Source organism: Streptopelia decaocto (genome assembly GCF_964273445.1).
Source record: "Streptopelia decaocto genome assembly, chromosome: 12".
Lineage (NCBI taxonomy): Eukaryota > Metazoa > Chordata > Aves > Columbiformes > Columbidae > Streptopelia > Streptopelia decaocto.
The window spans coordinates 14,893,239-14,916,293 of NC_138667.1; the positions used below are offsets into that span (position 1 = coordinate 14,893,239).

The window sequence follows — 23,055 nt, forward strand, 5'->3', positions numbered from 1 at the left end:
GCAGTACAGGATATTGCTGGGCTCTTGATTGTCAATAAAACTGTTTAAAATTAAGATAGCTTGGAAAATAAGCTCTGAGGGTAGATGTTGGGCTTGCTTATCGCAGTGGTGGCCCAATACACAGGGTGTCAGGGGCCAGGAGGAGATGCAAGATGAGGAATCTTTGGGAGGCTGGGAAGATGCTTGATAACCATGGCAACGAAGGAAACCACTTCTGAAAAGAAAACAGCTCTGCGGTCTGAGTTGCTTAAGGTGTTGTGTTGGGTTTTTTTCAGGATGTTGCTATTGGTGATGTTTAGGCTGTAGTTTAAGCAAATTTGTTTGGTTTACGGCAACAACTTCGAATAAGCTGTTTTTCTCAGACTTGACCCCAGTTCTATTCCCAGTTATCCTTTATCACAGCAAGATCAGGACCCGGCTGCAATGCTGTACACACTGACAATCATTGAAATCACATCTCTTTGGGGTAACTAGAAGTTCAGGGTGACTGTGCCTTTGTGTGGGTCTTAGAATAATGTCTGGCTTCCAAAACGTTGAAGTCTTTTATTTGATCTGTCATCAGATTCCTTGGAGCACAGTTAGGAAGCTTCCCAAATTTGCAGTCACTTCTTGAAGTCTTCTCTGTGTTACCTGGGAAGCACTTTCCCATTCATAGTTTTGATGTGCTCATGGTGGTTCTGAATTACTGTCCCCTCGGTGTGGCGGTCTCTCTTTCTAAACCCGCGGCAGTTGCTGAGGCTTTGGTGTGACCAAGGGTGTCATTTGGCCCCGAGCTGCCTGCTGAGGATCCTGGCTGTCAGATGTGAGCTGTTCTCATCACCTTTCCACTGAATTACAGTTGGAGTAGGAATCCAAGGGAGTGTTTCATCGTGCCCAGGTGTGTGGTGGCGGGGCGAGGAAAGCTTTGCCAGCAAGATCACAAAACGGGCTCATCCCTGCTGCACCTCCAGCCCCCCAGGGCAGCTCTCCCTGCGCTGACAGAAGATGCTCCTGGGGAAAACAGTTACTATAGTGATGGATAGCCCTGGTGTGTCTGAGGGCTGGATCACCAAGCTGAGTAATAAATGTGTAGGAGTCTATTTTTGAAAGCTTTTGTGAGGAGGAGATTGCTGTAGTCCTAGAAAATTTGTCTGCAAAGTGGTAGGTTTTTCTGTGCTGAAGTTTAAAAATAATCATAGTCTGTCTTGAGAATGAGATGACCTCATTAAAAACAAAGAAGCTTGTATGTCATTGTGCGGAGGCTCCTGGCGCTGATTCTTGCAGCAGCCTTCTGAGTTACAGCAGGAGCTCTGCCCATTAACAGGTTCCTCACAACTCAGACCCCTGGGGATCTTGTGTGCAGCTACCTCGACGTCACAGCTGGAATGCAGCTGCTTTTAGCCTGTTCTCTATCCTGGTCTGTGTAGCACATCTTGGCACATAATGAGCGCTGAGTTTTATTCAAATGAGAAATGAAGAAATGCTATGAAAAAAAAAAATCGAAGTAGAAGCCATTGAAAATAAAACCTGTCTCCAGGCTTCTTCCGTGAAATGCTGGGCTTAAAAATTATTTGGTTTTGTAAGAGAAATGGTATGAGTGGGAATATCTGACGGAACTCATAATTGTGTTGTCTTGCTTGACTTCTTGGCCATGAAACCCGTGTGGCTCGTACCCTCACTGTGCACCTGGGAGGCTGCTGGGATTTGGTGGCCAATGCTGCGGCTGTGTGAGGAGCTGGCATGAAGGTCCCCGGTGATCTGGGCGCTCCCTTTGTCCCTGTGCACTGAGCTGCTGCTATCAGTGCCGTACACTGTAGGAAATCCCCTGGTCTGTACTTTCACCCGTATAGAGCCATGAAGGATTTTGTTTAAGGGCATGTGATCTGTACTGAACTGGTTGAAATAAGGCTCTACTGTTTAAATGGCTTCACTGTATTATGGAGTTTGAGGAACCTTGCAAACATAGGGATTAAGCAGGTTTGCATACAGCATAGGAATTTGGCAATCCACTGTGCGTTTATAAATGCTTTATGTCTTGGTGACCCAAGCGCCCCGCTGGCTGCACATACACGTACATGCACATACGGACTCCCAGCCATGAGCCGAACTAAACAGCTGTGTGGGGGATTGCTGTAGGGCACCAATTGGCACTGAAATCCAATAATTACAAGGATCACGTTTCTTCTTTTAAGAAGTTCAGAATTGATTTCTGTTACCTTTGTAGTATCAGCTCCAGGTTTGTAGGTGGCACCGTTCACCCATCTGCTTGTGTCAGGAACCTCTGTGATCTCACAGCCGTGTTTAACAAACCTTCTGTCAATCAAAACCTTGTAATACAAGGATTATTTGCCTTCAGTTTCCTGTGTAATGAGGTTTTTGATTGACAACAGTGGAGTTAAAGACTTTAGAAAGGCTTTCTGAATCTGAGATGAGCAAGTTTCCATTTAACAATGTTTGCACATGATAACATTGGCTTCCAGTTTTTTCTATGAAAGCAGCAGAAAGTGATAGATGGAAAATTCTAAGAAATATAGAAACCCTTCTCATTTAAAAATGACGTGACCTATAAACTAGAGCTAGGAAAGTAACTTTCTATTTCCTACTATGGGAGCAGAATTTGACCATCATTTGCTGTACAAATGCTTGAGCTATTGGGGCCAAACATTTCAGGAAGATGGAAGTGCCTTGATGCGTTCGCTGGTTGGGGCATGAGCGAGGTACCGTTAGGAAGCTCGGTGATGCTCTTGTCTTTCACCTCTGTTGTCAGGAGTAGCTTCTGAAACGGTGCCCTTGACCTGCTGTGTGTGGTGGCTGCTGAGGGCACCTGGTTTCCAGGTGTCCTAATGAGCAAATGCACTTATTCAAGTAAATTTGAATGTCTTGAATGAAATCAAATGAAAAAAATAACATATTGAAACTAAGAAAATACCTAGGTTGATGAGTCTTTTCTAAAACCCTAGGTGTTCGTAAAAATGACCTTAATTTACACTTAATGAGGGAAGGGCAGTCACAGGTAAGATGAAGATGACTTGGTATGAGATGAATATGTGGGTTACTTTTTGGTGAGCTAGAAGGCCAGAGTTAGGCTATAATTTACAAATATCTTCTCTAGCTGAAGCTGGTTTCTTTTGTGGGAACTCCACACCAGATTTAGCCTCTAGGTTCGGCGCAGATGAAGCACTTCAGGGGTAGTTCTGGTCTGACTGATGCTCTAAAGAGCAAAGCGAGCGTGGCTGGAAGGTGCAAACTCCTGTGTCTGAAAGCTGTCTGTCTTAACTAGACTTGGGTTTAATAAAAAATTCTATGCCTACAGACTTTAAGTTTTCCCTCTGTGACTGGAGATCAGAAGTCAAAGTCAGGATTTTCTGAACTTTTGGGCTCATTGCTTTCTTCTGAAAGCTGCACGAATGTATCTGGAGGCTTCCCTAACAGACGTGGGTAAGGAATGCATAAATAATTTTGTGGATTTCTTTTCTTAGTTATAAGCACAGTGGGTGAAGGGGGTTCCTTTTTCTAGATTGCTGCTTTGAGTCTAGCTACAGAGAGCACCTATTATATGATACTGTGCTTTGACTGAGTTGATGAGATTTTTTCCAAGGCTGCTGGAAAGCTTTGTGAATCGCAAAGGAGGTGTTTCAAAAGAAATAGCTCTGCAGATATGCCCTAGCTTTAACTTCCCAAATGCAGAAACAGTTCTGTTTTATGCAGAAATAATACACTAACTGGATCATGTCTTGCTGTGAGAAAGAAACTTTTCCTTTTGCTCATTTAATCCATCATGCTACACTGTGAGTGTGCTTAGGGAGATGCTTGATTCTGGACCCCTTCTGGAAAATTGAGTTATCTCAGTCTTCATAACAACCCCTAAAATCATATCTTTAAACAAGGAAATAATCTTCTCTTTTTATGCTTTATTCATAGCCTGGCTACACAACATATTGCATCTTTCATCTGTAATTGTAGCATTGCTGCTTTGATTTGTGCCAGTTTTTCCCACAACAGCAAGGGAAAGGAGTTTAGAAGAGTAAGTAATTTGGTTATGAAGCTGCAGTTATTTGGGGAAATAGCTGTATGACATATGTTGTCTGTAATAAATGGAATTACTCTCTTAATTCTAAAACTAATTACCCTTCTGTTTGCTAGTTGAATGACAGATTTCTCCTTTAATGAATACTTACTCCTCTGCACAAATGGAATGGTTGCAAGCTCAGGGTCAGACAGGGAGGACAGCACTAGTCTGTGCTTGGTGGTGGGTGCTCCGTGTGAGATATGCTGAAAATCTGAATCTCAAAGGTGAAATTATTCTCTCTTTCTGAGCCCTAGTAACTGGCCAGTCTCCAGGTGGCTTATGTCATTGCTGTAGCAGGCTGATCCTGCCTCGCTTTTTCTCCCCTTTTTCCAAAACTCCAACTGAAAGAACTGGCTGTGTATGGTTCATGCATCACACTTCATATGGACAATAGGAATAAGCATCCTTCAGTTGCTTGGTCCTGGCTTCCTCTGGAGTCTGGCAGTTCCTGAGCATGTCTAGAAGGAATTCAGCCTCTTCTTGAGAAACAGGACTGGACAAAAGCTGAGCAGAAGCTTTATGAGTTTGGTATTAAACTCTGGAGCATCGAAGTTTGCATTCCCTGGTGAAAGTAGTCCCAAGTTCTGGGGATGATAGCGCATTAGGCCAAAGTCCAAGGGAGGGAAGGGGCCTGGGTTTCGGTGAATCAAACCTGTGGGCTCTCTCAAGGAGTGGGCACTCTGAGCTTTGCTTTTAGCCGTAGGAGCCTTCGGGCTGTTGCTGGCTGTGGTCTGTAACAGGAGAGCTCATCAGAGCGGCAGTGCAGAAGTACTGCCGCGTTTGGACTGGGCGGGTTACGCATTTTTGTGATACTGAGAAACTAATCTAGTTTGTCATTAATGAAACAGAACATATTGCAACGTAAATGAGTGGAGTTGTATGACGAGTAGTCCCACAGTCCTCAGCACTTGCTATTGGTTTAATTATTCATGCTATGCAAATTGCATTTCTCATCTTGTTCCTTCTTGTCTACGTATTTTTGATACAGGATCTGCCTGCAAACAGTCTTGTTCTTTCAGCTGGGAGAAGGGGATTGTTTCTGGCAAAGTTTTTAATGTTCCTTTGTTGAGCGAATGCTGGCGGAGCCGGGCAGAGCTCGGGAGCTCTGTCAGAACTAATTCATCTTGCTGTAACCTCACATGAAGAAAGGGAAGAGTTTGTGGAGTATTATTTGATAAGAACAAAAGCTTTAAAATATTTTTCAACTTCCTTTGTTTTCTATACCAAAGCCCCTGTGGCACTTGTTTACTGGTCAGTTGTTTGGAACAGACAGGTAGGAGTGTTCTTGTATTCATCCTAAATATTATTTTGCATTTCAGGTATACTAAACCACTGACCTTTGCGGACTGCATTAGTGATGAATTGCCGTTAGGATGGGAAGAAGCTTATGACCCTCAGGTTGGAGTTTATTACATAGACCACAACACCAGTAAGTGACGTGTTATTGTATTTTTACAGGGTGATTGTTTTGTGCCTGTGTTAAAATATGCTGAACACAAAACCACAACATCACTAGCAGCATGCTTTAGAGCGGATGAGCTCTGCAGCTCATGAAATCAAACCCTGTCGTCCGTTGCACAAGTTACTTCCCTCTCTAACACAGGAATTTGAGATGTTCTGGTTTTCAGCCCTCAAACCAGCAGTCACGTTCAAGCTGGTACTCTGGACACACCTTTGAGATTCGGCTCTGCTGAGGAGCCCGACAAGGCAGCAATGATCTGGAGTTTGTTCTTAGCCTGGAATTTGTCCTTGTGGCAGGACCATCGGAAACAGCGCAAAGGTCTCGTGTTTGTTCCCCTGGCAGGGATAACTGGAATGACCGCGGGAGCTCCCAGAGCTGCAGCGGCTGTGCTGCCTTTGCTGGAGTGGGAGCTCCCAGTAGGTTTGGGGTGTCCTGAGGTGCACGCAAGTAGGAAAAGAGTTAAATTCAGGCTTGTGGTGATTTTATTCTGTATCCCCAGACTAAACTACTGCTCACCATCTTTGTTAGATGGTTTCATATATCAGAATGTTAAGCTTCATAAGCTTATTTGAATTATAAGAAAATACAGAACTTGATACATCATTACAGGTCATGTTAGGAGAAGTGTGTTGGGTTGTGCTAGAACAAATCCCATGAATAAAGCAATAAAGGAAATAAATCAGTGACTGTGATTCTCTTTACAGAATAGCTCCACTTGCAGCCCAGAAGTTCATGGCAGAACGATGCCCAGGCACTTTCGGGGGTACTTGTAACTCAGGAAAAGAAAAAACTTTTGAAAGATGAAAGTGCCTTGAATTTTTTTTTTATTGTTGTTTTTGTCTGCTTTTTGTTCAAATCTGCTTCTTCAACTGAGAATGGCAATTTATTTTCAGCAAGTTACAAGAGTTTTTCTTTTGTAATAAAAATGTAGAAGTCTGTGTTGTTTGATTTGGTTTGGTTGGTTTTTTTCTTTTCTTGGCTGTCTTCACATTCTTCCCTTTTTCAGCAAAGCCACATTTTCACCTAGCAATGACTCTACCTTCCACATTTTAGCAGCTTCCCTTGGGTATTAAAAATGAAGAATGAAAAAAGCGTGTTCTCAAAAAGGACTAACTGCCCCCTGTGATACAAAGATGAAATGTCTCCAGATATGAAGGTGACACAAATATGTGTTTAGAGGTTACATCATCCCAATATCATGGTATTTACATATCTTTAAATGGCTTTATCCTAATGAATTTTCTGTGAGGCAGAGTATGTTTTATTTTTCCTTTTACAGGAAAGGATAGTGGGGAAGAAAGGGTAGAGAAGCATGCAGGATCACACAAGATTGATTCCTAAAGCATCTGGATAAATTCCTGGTGCAGGTACTAAGGGAACTGACCAGGAAAGGTGCCTTCCTAGATTTGATTCTCACTAGCAGAGAGGGTCTCATGGGAGATGTGGCAACTGTTGGCTCCCTTGGCCACAGCGACCATGAAGCAGTCAGGTTCAAAATCTTTGCTAATGGGAGGAAAACTTCCAGCAAGACCTTAACACTGGATATGAGGAGAGCAGACTTCAGGCTGCTCAGAGAAATACTTAGTAAGATTCCCTGGGAAGAAGCTTTTGAAGGTGTTGGGGTCCATCAGTATTGGTCATTTTTTAAGGTCAAGCATCATGGGAGGACTACAGAGATGCTGCTCACCATTGTAAGGAGGAAATTCACACTGCCAAAGCCCAATTAGAGCTGAAGCTGGCCAGTACTGTGAAGGACAATTAAAAAGGCTTTTTAAAGTATAGTAATGGCAAAAGGCAAACTAGAAATAACATTGGCCCGTTACTTGATGGGCACGATCACCCTATTAACAGGGACATAGACAAAGCAAAGACGTTTAATGCTTTCTTTGCCCTTGTTTTCAACACTGATGACGGACTTGGGGGCCCCCATAACCCTGGGTGAGAAAACCATGGCTGTGAGAACGATAAACTCCCAGTCAGTCTGGAATTTGTATGGGATTTGCTGCTCCAGCTCAGTCCCTACAAGTCAGTGGTGCCTGCTGGGATTCATCCAAAGGTGCTTAAAGAGCTGGCTGATGTGATACTGAGACCTCTCTCTCTGATTTTTCAGTGCTCCTGGGAATCTGGAGAGGTCCCAGGAGAATGGAAGCTGGCAAATGTTGTTCCAATCTACAAGAAGGGCAACAGGGGTGACCCTGGGAACTACAGGCCTGTCAACCTCACTTGTGTGCCTGGCAAAATCATGGAGGAGATTGTTCTGGGAGTTATCGAAAAACATCTGAATGACTATGCAGTCATTGATCCCAGCCAGCACAGGTTCACGCTGATAGTCCTGCTTAACAAAATTTAGTTCTACAACAAGGTTACCCACCTAGTTGACCAAGTAAGGCCTGTCAGTGTGGTCTTTTTGTATTTCAGTAAAGCCTTTGATACTCTCACAGTCTCCTCCTGGACAAGATGTCCAGCACACATCTGGGTAAACACACAGTGTAGTGGGTGAGCAATTGGCTGATGGGCTGAGCTCAAAGGATTCTAGTAAAGGTGGTCATATCAGACTGGTAACTAGCGGGTTCCACAGGGATCCATCTTAGGGTCAGCGCTCTTCAATGTCTTCATAAATGGCTTAGAGTCAGGACTTGAGAGATTGCTCAGTAAGTTTGCTGATGACACAGAAGTGGGAGGAGCTGCGGCGTGTAGGTGGAACAAACCAAACACGATCTTAGTTGTACGTTTGAGTTGGGTCAATGCCCAAAGATCTGGTTGCAGGTCTGAGCCCTGTGTGGTCCGGGGCAGTTACCCCTTGTCCCTGCCTTTCCAAAGCACCACAGGCTTCAGGAGCATGCAGAGAAAGTTTCAAGCCATGCTGACACCTGGTAATAGCAGTTGCTTTTCGAAAGTTTCAATTCGATAGGGTGCTTAGAATTTCAATTAAAAGGTTAAAAAGAAGATAAAACAAAATCATGACTCCATTTCTTTTGCTAGCTCCAATCCAAATAATGATAAAGCTAACCATATCCACTTAGCTTCAGCTAATTAGGAGTCTCATCTTCATGGTTCATGTCGAAGTATCCTCTGGACAGTGTCCAAAACCTTCATCTCCAAGGTCTCCTGCAGATTCCCTGTGCAGGAAGGAACCGTCATCAGAGGGTGTGAAGAAGATGAAGGCTTGTTGGTTCTTGCTGCACACGTGAAGTGTTTGAGACTAATTATCAGAAACAAGCCCAAGGACAGACCTAAATTAAATCTAAAGACAGCAGCCGTTAAAAAAGTGAGACAGAGAACACTTCTAACCTCCTCTCTGAGGCAAAATAAATACGATTAAATTGAATTGAGTACCCAGAATATTCCTAATACAGTATTAATGTGTAGCCCTGAGTGTCTTTCTCTGGGAGAACTTATTTGGAATTTGATTTGTACAAAGAAATGATGATTTTCTTGCCAGATGCTGATGCAAGCATAGTAAGACTGCATTCTTCAGACATGAAACAATCAGATTTATTTATGACAAGCTGAACATTAAACTAAAAATTCACAAGACAACAAATGATGTAATAGCCTGCATTTCTATAGTCCTTTCATCTGAATTTTGAATGTTTTCTTTTTGCATTTCTCAATATCTGGGGCAGATCGAGAGCCCTTGGCCAGCACTTTCATAGATTGTTTTTACATGTTTGAAAACCAAAGCTGAAAGCTACAACCATGTGGATACAGTTAGTGCTGTGGTTACTGAAAATGTTGAGGTGAATACTTAGAAAAATGGGAACAAAGCGGTACCCCAGTGCACTGTCCATCCTCTCCATGGGTTGGCTGCCAGGTGTTTGCTCTGTGGGCTGGTGGATGTGCTTGGGGCAGTGTCAGGGTTTCACCACCTCACCCAGGTGTTTGGGGTTATGTAGATCTTTTTTATAGTCTTCCTCCTGGTTGGTTATAAGGGAGGGATTTCCCTGCAGCAGCTTCCAGGGCCCTTCTTGCAATTACAGGAAGAATGGGCTGCCAGTTCAGTGAAGAAGTGGAAAGAACCGAGCTTGAAGAAGCCATAGATACAGGCAGACTTATGACCCAGTGTCCTGAATTAGACTTAAAGTGTTGTGGGTGCGTTGCCAACATACTTGGAAAGCTTGAAATTCAGAGCCCTGAGTCATGGTTGTTGGTGCAGCCTGGTCCAGGCAGCAGGTCTGGGGACATGGGGACAGTTTGCTGTGTGACTGGTGGTGACTTTCCCCTCTGCTTCAGCGGTGGAGTCAAGGGAGTGTTTGCTCCTGGGTGTGGGTTGTCTGGAAAGTGGCATTCGGGGGCAAGAACAGAGACTGGAGCCTGGGGTTTTCAGAGTGGCAGTTGATGCGCTGCTGCATCTCCCTGACGTTCCTCGTGCTCCTTCCAAGAGCGAGCTCCGTGCTCCCTGCGAGGCACCAGCACCTGCACCTGCCACAAGGAGCTGCCTTGTCATCACGTTATTTTGGGGCAGTTTTTCAGGTCCAGGCTTATCTTTAGTGTTACCTCAGCTGACATGTTGCTTGTGCTAGCAAGACCTATAAAGGACTTGTTGTTGAAATGCTTCTACAAACTATACTGTCAGTATCTTTAAAGGTTTTTTTAAATCTTTTGCAGCTTCTCTAAGTTTTGCTATGTAACTTGCAATACCATATGTTCTTTTGGGTCTTGGGATGCCGTTAAAACAAGTTCTTACTGGAGTATCCTGCTAATTTTCTCCTCAGCGTGATCACTGACAGCTTGTAACAATGATTGAGTGTCCGTCCCTTGGGTAAAATCCTTATTCCTAGTTCTGCTCCTAGGATTATTGTCAGACTGTTCTCTTCCCTACACTCTGTGTATTGTGGTGTTAGTCTAATGCCTGACTTGCGTAAGAGCTGCTCATACCTTCCACCGTGGCAGCTTTTACTAAATATTTAAAGAGGCTTTTAAGATATGCAGATTAGACTCCTACTGATAGTTTCAAGTAGCTCCTTTTTATTAATTATTCATTATGTGGTAACTAGGCATCCTTATTCAAGCACAGTAGTTTAGACAATTTAGAGCACTTAGTCGTCTGAGTGTTGGAACCTGTTCCAAGCAAGAACATATAATGGCCTTGAAAGAGAAATGAGAAATATTTTGGACACTTCTTCACAAAACTGAGACAAATACTGACAATAAATTTGCCTAATTAGTATTAGGAGTAGCTGTGTGTCTGTGACCTTACGCCTTTTTCACGATTAGAACCTGAAAAGCAGTGTAATGGTTGTGTTGGAGTAACGGAGAAGGAAGTGGTATAGCTGTTCATGAGTGCGTTGCCTATGTTACCAAAAAATATTTTTCTTAAACTCCACCTCGTGCATTCTGCAGTGATTTACTGTGTGCCTGCTTTCAGTGGGGGAAGTGTTTACTCCTTTTCTGGGATGCTGTTTATATAATGTCATTTGAGATGCTTTCATGGAGACATTCTGTGATTTAATGAGTCTTCATTTTTACTTACCTGTGGAATCTGAGCAAGGTTTTCTTTCTCCTTTTTGATAAAAACCACTTGGCAGCCAGAGTTGTTAATTCCTTTCATGTTGTCGGATGCAGTATAATGCAGTCACGTGGCAGTGATGTGTTCTGAAAGTTTTTTATCAGTGAAATAGTAAAGGTATTTTATTAGTTATAAAGCAGTTACAATAAAGATAAGTCCAACAGTCAACGTCAGTATCTTAGAGCTTGTGTGTGCATATGCTTGTGTGGACACTTTAAGAGGCAAAACCAGGGTGGCTTCAGCAGCAGAGGAGCTGGAGAGTTGTATGATGATTTTGTCATGAATTGCTCTACACCGTGATTGAGCATGGCAGAACTTGCTGGAGTTCATTGTGGATCAGTGGTCACCTCCTAAGAAAAAAATGAAAATGTCCTTATTCCACCTTTCTGTTAGGATATGGGGCAAGGGGCTATTTTAAAATCATGCCAGAAGTGGCGGAGCTTCTCCAGGCAGCAACGCAAACCTGCTTTCTCTTGATCTTGCCTCCTTTTGTTTTCTCTCTAAGAAACTACACAGATAGAAGACCCTCGTGTGCAGTGGCGGCGGGAGCAGGAGCATATGCTGAAAGACTATCTTGTCCTGGCCCAGGAGGCAATTGCTGCGCAGAAGGAGATTTATCAAGTGAAACAACAGAGGCTTGAATTGGCCCAGCAAGAATATCGGCAGCTGCATGATGTTTGGGAGCACAAACTGGGCTCTCAGACCAGCTGTGAGTAATCGATGAACTCTTATCCAGTGACTTGTTCAGTCATGAACCCACTGGGACAGTAAAACACTTGAAGCTGCTCCTCTGATAGAGCGTGGGATGAGTTACGCTGTGTTACTCTCCGTGTTTGCTCAGTTTGACCCAAAAGCAATAGCTGCCCAGCACCTATTTGGTAAAGGATGATTGTCATGAAACACTATTGTGGTTGGCTCAGGCACTGGACTTGGGGTGCACATTTTCAGCATGGACTTCAACAAGTGGGAAAAAATGTGGAGGTTGGCTCGGTGTGAAGGAATGAAGTTATATGGTATTTTCCTTGATTCCCCTGTGCAAAGTATAGAAACAAGGCAAGAAAGCTCATCCCAGGTAGCATTCCCAGGCCTTTTTGGAGTTTAACATCCCCAAGGTAGTTGAGTGACTGTCTCGGGGAGCTACGGGTATGTATATTAAGCCATATAAAAGCTAACATAGGTGGATTATCTCTCTGCAGATGAAGAACATTGTTGTGTGCTCCTCACTAGCTGTTGCTTCAAGGATTGGTGCAGAAATTTATAGATGGCCGAATTTCCTCCTTATTTTTACTGGTTAGGAGCTAGAAAATGTCCAGAGGAGGATTTATTTTTTTCAAGTTCTCCAGAATATTTTTTATAATCCTTAGTATTGCCAACTTTTTATGCTCTTTCTGGCCCCATCCATGGACTGACCTCCCCCTGCTCAGTTATGTTTTATGGTGGTGAATTCCACTGGCTAATCCTGTGCCTGATGTTAAAAAGTATTTAAGTAGTTTTGTGTCAACTGAAGGATTGTTTGACTAGGGTCCTGTCCATCATCCCTGCAGTACAGTTCTTGGTCTTTTCTGAAGAGCTCTCTACCCAAGTGCTGGTGCCCCAGAGCAGTGCACTGAGAACACTGGGAACGTGAATTACTCTGGCGTGATGTGATCTGTCTTTAAAAATACAACCAAACAGAAAAAGCTGGAAGTGCTTTCCCATGGTTTATAGGGCATAAACTGATGGCTGCAAGGATCAAGATATCTCCCTTGCCTCCAGCTGCTTCTAGCAACATTGCACACTGGGGAGCTTCTGTACCTTCTGAAGCAGAAGGGTTTTAACTGCTGCTGAGGAGAAAATTCTGCTCTTAATGGGAGATTGATTTAATCCGGTGTGACACATTATATGATTGGTCATGTCCTCAAGGCTGCGAGACGGCATCAGATTTTTCTTCTCATTCTTTGCGTTTCTTAGTTTCTAAACGTTCAGTGGGTTGTTTACTCAATGAGAAAGTCTTAAAACAAAAAAAGGTAAACCTTTATGCAAGGCATGTCCCTTCAGTTCCATTAAATGCCTTTGGAAATGCAGGAAACGACGCTATTGAATGGAGTGAATGTGTTTGGGAGTCTGAGTTAAGTGTGTTAACCTGGAACAAATCAAGACTTGGGAGAGGCAGGACATGCTCTGGCCTCTTTACTATACACTTGTTGTGGAGTACTTGACTGCACTGGTGCTTTTCTCTGCCTTTGGTGGGTGAGAAGAGATCTGAAAAAAGCACCAACAATGTGTGGAGATCTGGGTGTGCGGGAGCGATGGGAGGTCTTGCTTTGTGATGGGCTGGTAGAAGAGCAGGGAGGAGGGTAGAGCTGCTGAACCGAGTGTTGTGTTTGTTCTAGTGCTCTCTGGCTCATCGTCAAGTTCCAAGTATGACCCGGAGATCCTCAAAGCAGAGATTGCTACTACAAAATCCAGGGTAAGTAGTGCAAATAGACCTTTGCTTACCACAAGTAATTTGTGGGTATTTCCAAACATCATGGCAAATACTAAAAGGAGATGCCAAAGCAGTTGAAAGAGCTCATGTTGCTGTTCTGAATCTAGGAGGTAATTTATCAGAATTCTCAGATGTTGCAGTCTTAGGAGTTTGCCAGGGACCAGCAGCTGTTCTGGCCCGGGGTGGGCAGGGCTGTGAGCGGCTGCTCCCGTGCAGAGCTCAGTTTGGGCAGAAGAAAGGACTAAAGCAAAGTAGGTCAGTCTGGCCTCTGTGGAGGAATATAAAACAGCAAGCTGTAGGGTCAGTGGATTTACAATATGTATTATCATCGTGCTGTGTTACTCACACAGTGGGGCCTTTTAGTTTGGCATGTTGGAGGATGGCTTCTGTCGCTGCAATGTAACTCCTGTCCTGATGCTTAATGTTTTTTTAATGACTGGGAAGGTTTTAAACATTACTGAGTAAAATAGACATGTGTTTCATTCCTATCTCTTTTGATTTTTTTCTCGGCTTTTCTGCTTATGAGGCTGGAACTTCCCTTGAGCCTCTAATTAAGTGGTGTAATATCTGGGTACATGATAAATCCCCAGCCAGCGATAGCATCCTGATGGGGATGCAGTCAGGGCTGTTAGCTGCTGCCGAGATGAACTGATTAGAATACTGCCTACGCTGAATAAGTTTTGAATTGAATGGGTAGTGCTGTACCTAAATGTTCCTATAAATGTGTACCTAATATTCATCACTGTAAAAATGTGACATCTTGTTACAGGTTAATAAACTCAAGAGAGAAGTAGCTCACATGAAACAAGAACTCCAGTACAAAGAACATGGATTTCAAACACTGAAGAAGTAAGTTTCTTCTCAAGATCTTATTTTCCGTCTAGAACATCTCTGGCTTGTAATGCATCCCCCTCCACATTTATAATTAGCTGGCCTAATAGCATAAGCTGAAATGTGTTGCTGCTGCTATCTTTGGCAAATGCAGCTGAAAGCAGCACACAGATATGGAGGTGGTTCTCTCAAATCAAGACCTGTACGTGATTTACCACATCAGAACCAGCCTCATGGCAAAAAGAGTTAGAACCAAGATCTTGCCAGTTAAATGGCATTCTGGTTTACTCAGTATTGCTCAATACAGATGACACAGTCCAGCCTATTGTCTTAATTATAAGAACTGATGGTTTAGGGCACTGAGGAAAAAATTGGGGTGGAGTGGAAAGGGAGGAAAAGTTTCAGGTACTTTACCTTTTATGAATAGACATCTGGAATGTTTTAAGTAATGTCACTGATTAAAATCTTGTGTATTATAAACATTAACTGCAGTAGAATTCTTCTGAGAACAGGGAAGGAAGAGGTGGCTCATAATTACATTGCACAAGGAAACGCATCCACGCATGTGAGATCTGTGCCTGGTTTTTGACATAGTGACTGAAAATAACATAATTCTCATAGATGGCTAAATTGATCCTCTCTGGGTTAGAAACAAAGTAGCAGCAGTCAGCCCGAGGTTTGGAGGTTTTGTGTGCATCTTTGTCCTCCCTAAGGAGTCAAAACAGATGATATGGCCAAAATCAGCTTTCTGAACTTTCATGTACTTCTGAGTGGAGTAGCTTAGGCAGTGATAAGTGGGGTTCTTTGTTCCTTCCATTGTCTTTATTATACTTCGGAGTGTGTTTTTTTCTTAAAAATCAATGTCACGATGCAGGCATCTAGGATGATTAAATTAACTGGACTTTATGAAGCGTTAGCTTGCTGTATTTTTTCTATATTTCCATGCAGAATTGACATGAAAATGTCTGATACTCAAGGTGGCTACAAACTCGATGAGGCACAAGCCATCTTAAGTGAAATGAAAGCTCTCAAGAAGGCCATCACATCAGGGGAGAAGGAAAAGCAAGACCTTATTCAGGTATTGAGACAGGATGGCTTTATAGTATTTTGTGTCGCCATTGCTATCAGATTGGATTTCTGAGAAGTAATGTAAGTATTTTGTATTTCGGATATGTACTTGAGATTTTTACTAACATGAGTTAGTTCTGTAGTGCGGTTGGACTGCAGCCTTTTTGTTCTTTGTATCCTGGAAATAAGAAGTATAAAATATAGCAACTAACAGTAGTAAGCACTTGCTTAGAGATGAGTGTTTGTCTCAGGGTTTTTTGGTCAGGAATGAAGCTATATTATGCTAATGCCTGGGGTTCCTTCATGCCGTGGGAGCTGTGGTCCAGCCATGCCCAACCTCCTGTTTGCGGGGTCTGAGTACACACAGTAAACACGGCCAGGACTTAATCACGTAGCTTAGGCTAAAGCTATGTAGCTGCCGAGGTATTTCAAGCAGGAGTGAGCTCACCTCATGGCTTTTTATGGTTTTAGAGCTTAGCCAGGTTAAAAGACAGCTTTGTGAATGACAGAGGATCCCAGTCAGAGCTGTGGGCCAGCAGCGTGTCCGTGGAAAGCTCCAGCCCCTCGTTACCCCGGCAGTACCTGGATGTCAGCTCCCAGACGGACGTGTCGGGAAATGTGAGTAGTGCGTGAGAAACCGAGGGCGCGTGGGGACATTCCTCTGAACTAGGTGTAGTACGAGTTTCCAAGCATGGGCAGGTGACTATGAAATTATACCTTCTCCTGCTTTGAACTTCAGTGCAACTTTCATTTTTGTGTGTAGCGTTAATGTATCTCCAAAGGCAACCTGCTGTTTCCCCATGCTGTCCCTATCAGAACCACCCAGGTGGGAATAAAAGGGAAGTTTTATTTTGCCTGTAGGTGTAGCTTTTGCTGATACAAATACTCCCTTAGCTCTTACAGCAGCAATATGCAACTAGACAAACAACATTCAGCAGCTACCTACGGGCTGAGTTCTAAGGAGGACTCTTTCTTAAGAGTGCATTTGGCTTTTAGTGTGTTATGGATGAGACTGACACTGTATGGGCAGGTATTTTGATGCCATCAAACATCTGTAGGGCTCATAAACCTTCAATCCTGCTTGTGGAACAAGGTCCCAGCTGTCGGGGTGGTGGTGGCCTGGGGAAGGACTCGATCAGCGCTGTGGGTGCATCCTGTGTCTCCCAGGGCATTGCCACAGAAACCTCTCCTGGGAACCTTCACATGCACGTCTGCAGCCACTCTCAGCCAGCAACATACACGGGACTAAATATCTGCAGGTTTGGGCGTGATGGGATGTCCCTGGTCTTTAGGACTTTACAACCAAAGCAAGACGCCGTCCAAAACAAAATGCAGCACAATTAATGGTCGCAAACACAATTTAAGAAAGATCGTAAAGCTGCTTGTGTGTGCATGAAACTAGAAGCCTGAGATAGGTGTGGGAGACTGTCTTGTCTGGTAAACCAGACCAAAAAAGAGCCTCTGAATCCCCTGGGATTTTAAGCATTTGAAACATTCATGAGAAATTTAACCAAAGGAAACATTTTTCCATTCTTTGACAAGAACAGGTGTAACTTGTAACATCACAATTTAAATTGGGAACATGACCAGAGGAGTGGTTACTAAGTTGTTGATTTTATATTTTGTGTCTCAGTTTATTACCAGCAGCAATAACCAGTTGGCTGAGAAAGTGAGATTACGCCTCCAGTATGAAGAAGCAAAGAGAAGGTAATTCTTTGGACTGTTGCACAGCTCACTCTGAAGATATGTTTCACCAGGAAAGGTGCCACTCGGATTGAAACCCAGCGTCACTGCTAAATAAACATTGTAATTTTTGAGCCAGTGAAGCAATAGGCTTTCTGGGCCAGCATTACCATTCAAGAAATAAATAACCATCCTAGAAATTACTAAGGAGTGACTAATAGATGAAGAATTCAGTCTGGCCACACCTGTGGGGACATAAGTGGTTTTGCTGCCTGTTGCTAATGCTTCCCCATTCCTAATAAGGAGGCTGTATCACAAGGCATCTCCTTGCCTTGTTCAAAATGAAATGAATGTTTGCATGGCTCTAAGTCTGATAAGGAGAAATGTATATTGTGTTAACACCTCACATATCAAAATATGGTCAATGGCTACAATTCCAGGGCTTGTCTGCTTCTCTGTAAGAACGTAAATATTCACCCTTGCCCTCTGATCTGAGATGGATGAAGAATAGCTTTAAAAAATTTGTACCTACTTAACAGGCCAATTTAAGCAAAAGTTTTCTGGAATTTACTTTTTTAATAGATAATAGCTAACTCAGCTGTTAAATGAAAAACCACCAAGCATTATTATTTAGACTTTGACTGGCCTAGTCCTTGTCCAACAATGTAACCATCAGTGGTGGTGACTTGAGTTTTGCCTGATCTAGTGGGACTTTGCAATTCCAGAATAACAAAATTCAGCTGCATGGTACAATCTGTCCATGGGATATGCGTGAAGAAAAGGATTTTTCCCCAGTCTCTGGAGACTTTCAGGCTGAGGTTACTCATAGTGTTTTCATTTTAGTATATTGGCACAGTCGGTTGTCCATGTTTTTCAGTGGCATAAAATTGGATCTGTATCTGTGGCGGTTGTCAGGGTCTGTGTGTGCCCAGCTGCCTTTGATGTGAGCTTACACTTTTCTTCCCAGGTGGACCAATTTTATCACAACTGTCTATTTTGCCAATCCAAGATTTGCCAAACTAGCTTGACATTCAAATAATTCTGTGACTTTTTAAAACAATGTTAAAATTATTAGTCCTCCAGCGGTTAATTTTTTAGTGCTAAAGTGGCTTTTTACTTTTCAGCTTTGCTGAAGATTGTGGTTTAACTCACACTGACTTTATACCTTCAGGTTGAAGTGGAGCACTCTTACTTTAGCCTGTGTCTTTTCCAAGGTGGGGCAAGTGAATTATGAGAAATCAGAGAAGATAATTAATATGCTCTTTAAAAAGAGACAGAACTTTACAGACACAGAACAATAGTTCATTGGAAGTAATGATGAAAGGCACTCAACACAATCTTGCAGTTAAAGGTTTGATACTTCATGTCTGTCTTAGGTTATCAATAGATTTTCTCAGAGTTTAAGAAACATTATTGTGAGGAAGGATGAGTTTGAATGGGCATGAATAATTGATGCCAAAATGAAAAGATCTCCAGCTATCAGAGCACTGTGGTTTTGGCATGGTCTTTAGTAGGAGCTGCAGAAACAAATACCTGAGCTGGTTTTAAGCTGGAACAACACTATGGATGCAGTGACTCACAAGGAACCTTCGTCTCCTGTCAGAATTCCTCCCTGTGATGTGAGAAGTGTTTCCTGTCCCCGCAGCAGCATGTTAAAATGTTCCAAAAATGCAATAGAAGGACAAGTGCTTTGCCCTTGCACGTATGGTGAAGGGAGCTAAAAGTTATCTGGAAAGGTAGAACTTAAGGCCCCAAATCAAGATGATCCTGTATGAATTAAGTTAGAACTACCAGCTTTATAAGGGGCTGATGGTTTTGAAAGTGAACTGTTTACACCATGGCTGTGGATCAGACTGAAGGCACAGATGTAGGTGAATATCTTGCTGAACTTCACCACCCATAACTGCCAGAGTACAAGTCTGCGTGTTCCCTCACCCACCACAAAGTCCTTTCCTTCCACAGCTCAGTGAGACGAGAGCCCTAAAGCAGATAACATTAAACCTGCAAAAAAGAACAAAGGGCAACTGCAGTGACAAACCTTTAGCTTAATTGGATTGGAAGCTGATAATGGGTATAATGTCAAGGGCGATGTCCGTGTCACATCTCTGCAAGGAGATAGCGACTGCGGCATAGCTGTGATCAGAGATGCAACTGAATTGTGTTGTACAGTTTCAGACACGCTGCAAGAACTCAGTTGCATAGCACTTGCACTCTGGGCACTGCTTTAGTTCCATCAACAGTTAAACTTTCAGCTTGGGATTGGTGAAGATTTTTAAAGTATGTTTTATCATCTCCTAAACTGGAACATTTTAACATCACGTTTAGCAGCATTACAACACTGGTGGGTATTTGACTGGTCAGTTTTTAGACCGCATCTCCCACTTTGATTTTTTTTTTTTTCTGAAGAGCAGAGGCTGATCTAATATAGGATCATTAATACTGGTTATGGATACACATCTTTAGTGTGCACTTCTGTAGAGATGCATGTGCTCCAAATGATCTCCAAAGAGACTAAAATTGTATGTGTTACGCCTGTGTCACAGATAAGTACCAGCTTTCTCCAGTAAAAAAAAAGAGACTTGATATGGCAATGAATAAATCCTCTAACTTTTCTAAGTAAAAAGAAAACAGTTAAATAAAACCTGAGCTTCTGGCTCTGTGTTTTGTTCGGTCTCACAGGGCAGTGGCCGTTGAGGCCGGTGTGACCGCGCTGCGGGTTTGTGCAGCGCTGCAGGTCAGGCTCGGTCAGCAAGTGCTGAAAGGCCGGAGTTTTCAGCCAAGTGCCAGACAGTCTGCAGAGCATTTCTTTTGTAATGGTCTGTTTTATTGGAAAAATAGAGTACATAAACCTCCTTTTAACTGAAAAAGGATGATCATTTACAAAGCAGGGTAAAACTTGAGGTTAGTTTAACAAAGCTGTTAGGCTCGGAAATGCATAGAGAACGAATTCCAGTGGAAAAGCCATATCCATGCAAATGTATGCCAAAAGTGATCAGATTAATGCCAGCCAATCCTCTTAAACTCATATCCCTTCAAAATGCACAGAGGAATTCTTGGATTATGAATTAATGCCACTGTTAATTCTTCATTGGAGCACAGTGTTGCACTTAATCAGGCACTCAAAAACAAAACGGCTCCTAGGAAGACCTAAAAATAGTTGAGCTGAATATCTATCAATTATGGAACTTTAATTAGAGTAAGCAATCTGCTGTGGGAAAAGGGTTTACAGAAGGTGAGGCTTCTCTTCAGAAAAGTGATCTCTAGTCACTCTCCTGGGCCGGAGAAGGCAGGTCAGCCTGTGTGAGCCTAATCCTTCACAGGCTCACTTGGGCTTGAGTTCCTCTTGGCCTCCGGAGCTTGGAAGACAAAGGTTTATTCTTCCAGGCCATTCAGCAGTCGTGTAACTGCTGCTGCCCAGATCTGCATCTTATTACTTACTCCACACACTTTGATTTTGCTAGTTGGCATTCAGTTTGCTCTCTGCCTGCATGTGTGCTGGTTTGCGGGAGGAGGTGGCACCATCCTGGGCGCTTCTGTAGCACAAACCAAGCTCCAGAAAGAGATGAATCCCAGATTAGTACCGACAACTATTTGTTGCGCCTAATTTAAGGCCGGTAATTCTGTCACCAGATCACAAAGCCCTTTTCAAAGGGAGATGAATATTGGACTTTTGTTTTACACGTACAGCATTCCGCTTCCATTTCTTAGGTATTTACTAAACCTGAGTGAGAGATTAACCTGAGCTAATCATGTGAAGGGCCATGCATGCCTTGACTCTCTGGTCTTCAGTCGGGTGAATTATTTTTGCAAATATCTCGCTTTATATCGCAAGACACTTTTTCTCCTTGTTTGCCTTGTAAGCTTTTGTGATTTCTCCCCCCCAGCCCAATCTGCCCTCCCTGTTCCCTGCTCCCCAGTCAAATCACGTTTGATTGTGCGAGTTCCACGAATGCAAGTCCTTAGTAACTCTTACTCAGCTTTATCTATACTATTGTTTCTCACCAAATGACCATTATCATCCCACCAGGTCATTAAGAGATGTAGGTGATGAGTCCAAAGGAGACGGCATCCTTTGGGCAGACTGACAGGACTGCCCTTGGTTCTGTATCCTGGCCTGCTGCTGGCTTTTTGCTTCCCTCTGTGTGTTGCATTGCGGAGCCAGCTGAGCTCCACATTCCCAGATATTTGGGAAATGAGGCATGGGCAGATAGTTGAGTGAGCAGGCTCCTTACCCACCACGAGCTGTGCTCTCCTCTGCTCTCAGTCAAAGCTCTTGCCGAATTCTAGATCGGTATTGCTGTTGCTTTTAGTAATCATCTTCCTTCCTGAGATGATGTGATAGTGCTGAAGGATTAGTGATGCAGACTTGAAACTGAAATCTGGGGTGATACCTCTAATGAAAATAGACTTTAAATTTCATGCAAATAAATGGCTGTGGATGTTGGTGGGATCCTGCTGCCTCTTGGACTCTTCACTTCCCCAGGCACAGGCTGCACCAGAAGCAGCATCACTATTTAACGTGTCCCAGATGCTTCATGCTGAGTCAGCACCTGGATTGTTCCAGCAGCAGCATGCGTGTGATCATCTTCCTCATTGTAAAGACAAAATTAGTTTCTAAACCTTTGAGTAACCACTGATCTTTATCAGCCTTTCTGGATCGTATAAGGAGAATATACAGTTCTTTTCCATAAAACTGTTTATAGATCAGATATTTACCACAAAATACTCTCCACAGCAAGTACTGTGAGGTCATTAGCTGTAAGGCATGTGAAACACCCTATAGTGTAAATGACACCTTTTTTTGAGATCCGGAATATCTGATACACTATTCCGTGACTGGCGGACGCTGCAGATTAGCTCACCATGGGGAGCAAACCTGAGTTAAAATCCCATTCTGCGTATCCACCTCCCAATGGTGCCGTCACTTTACAACACCCTGGTAAGGAGGGCATGAGGGTGGTTGTCCCTGAGCTCTGAGCCTCCTTCAGGGCAGGGGAGATGTGTTTGGTCATGGTACACCTTTGTGTGTCTCTGCAGCAAGCCGCTCAGACAGTCCTTGTGGAATAACTGCTTTTTTGGTTTTATTTTTTTTCAGAGTAGCAAACCTGAAGATACAACTGGCTAAGCTTGACAGCGAGGCCTGGCCTGGCGTGCTGGACTCTGAGCGGGATCGTCTCATATTAATTAATGAGAAGGAGGAGCTCTTAAAAGAAATGCGATTTGTTAGCCCCAGAAAATGGACTCGAGGAGAAGTGGAAAGACTGGAGACGGAGAGAAGGCGGCTGGAGGAAGACCTTCAGGCTGCTAGAGACACGCAGAGCAAAGCTCTCACTGAGAGGTAGGTTCCTGGGTGCAGGACAGAGCTCGCCTTGGTGGACAAGAGGCAATCGGGAACAAGCAGCAGCATCCCCGACTGGATGCTGATAGCAGCGTGCCCACAGATTGCCAGGAGACTGCTTCTGCTTAGGAGGTTTCTGAAGTCATCTCCCAAAAGGAACCGCCTGCAAGGCTTCCTCCCCAAGCGGGGAAAGGTTGTTGTTCCTACAAATGGATCCTCTGTGAGAATGTGAGAAATGCTCGAAATAGCCCAGGATGATGTTAGCGTACTACGATGTTTCTGTATGCAGCCAGCACCTCGCATCAGCTTCTGCAGTTGCTGTGCAGTCTGGAGCTCGGTAAATGTCAACAGATGGAATTTTAAATTTTTAAAATTTGTTGTTTGTTCTGAGCATCCTCGGATGTGATTCCTGTAGGAACTGGTATTTGACAGGGCTGTGGGAGTTGCATGGAATATCCTGTGAATCTCAATGAGCTGAAAAAAATGCCAGCTATCCTCCCTAATTTTACTTGTGTTGCAGGGGGCGATCTCAGGAGAATGTACAGTGAGGATGAATACTGCATTAGGCACTGCCTGCAAGCGCTTTACAATCTGGATGTGGGTGGCTACAGCAATGTTACTTTTAGCTGCAGCCTCCTGAATATATATG

The 23,055-nt window shown here is 43.4% G+C and overlaps 1 protein-coding gene across 1 annotated transcript in view; it reads left to right on the forward strand.

The window, feature by feature from the left end:
• WWC1 (WW and C2 domain containing 1) overlaps positions 1-23,055 on the forward strand; it is a 66,633-nt gene that overhangs the window by 23,703 nt on the left and 19,875 nt on the right. The window contains exons 2-9 of the mRNA XM_082063685.1: positions 5,368-5,477; positions 11,525-11,728; positions 13,392-13,468; positions 14,256-14,335; positions 15,266-15,395; positions 15,857-16,003; positions 17,019-17,092; positions 22,164-22,406. Coding sequence (XP_081919811.1) covers positions 5,368-5,477; positions 11,525-11,728; positions 13,392-13,468; positions 14,256-14,335; positions 15,266-15,395; positions 15,857-16,003; positions 17,019-17,092; positions 22,164-22,406 — 1,065 coding nt within the window. The remainder of the gene's footprint in view (positions 1-5,367; positions 5,478-11,524; positions 11,729-13,391; positions 13,469-14,255; positions 14,336-15,265; positions 15,396-15,856; positions 16,004-17,018; positions 17,093-22,163; positions 22,407-23,055) is intronic.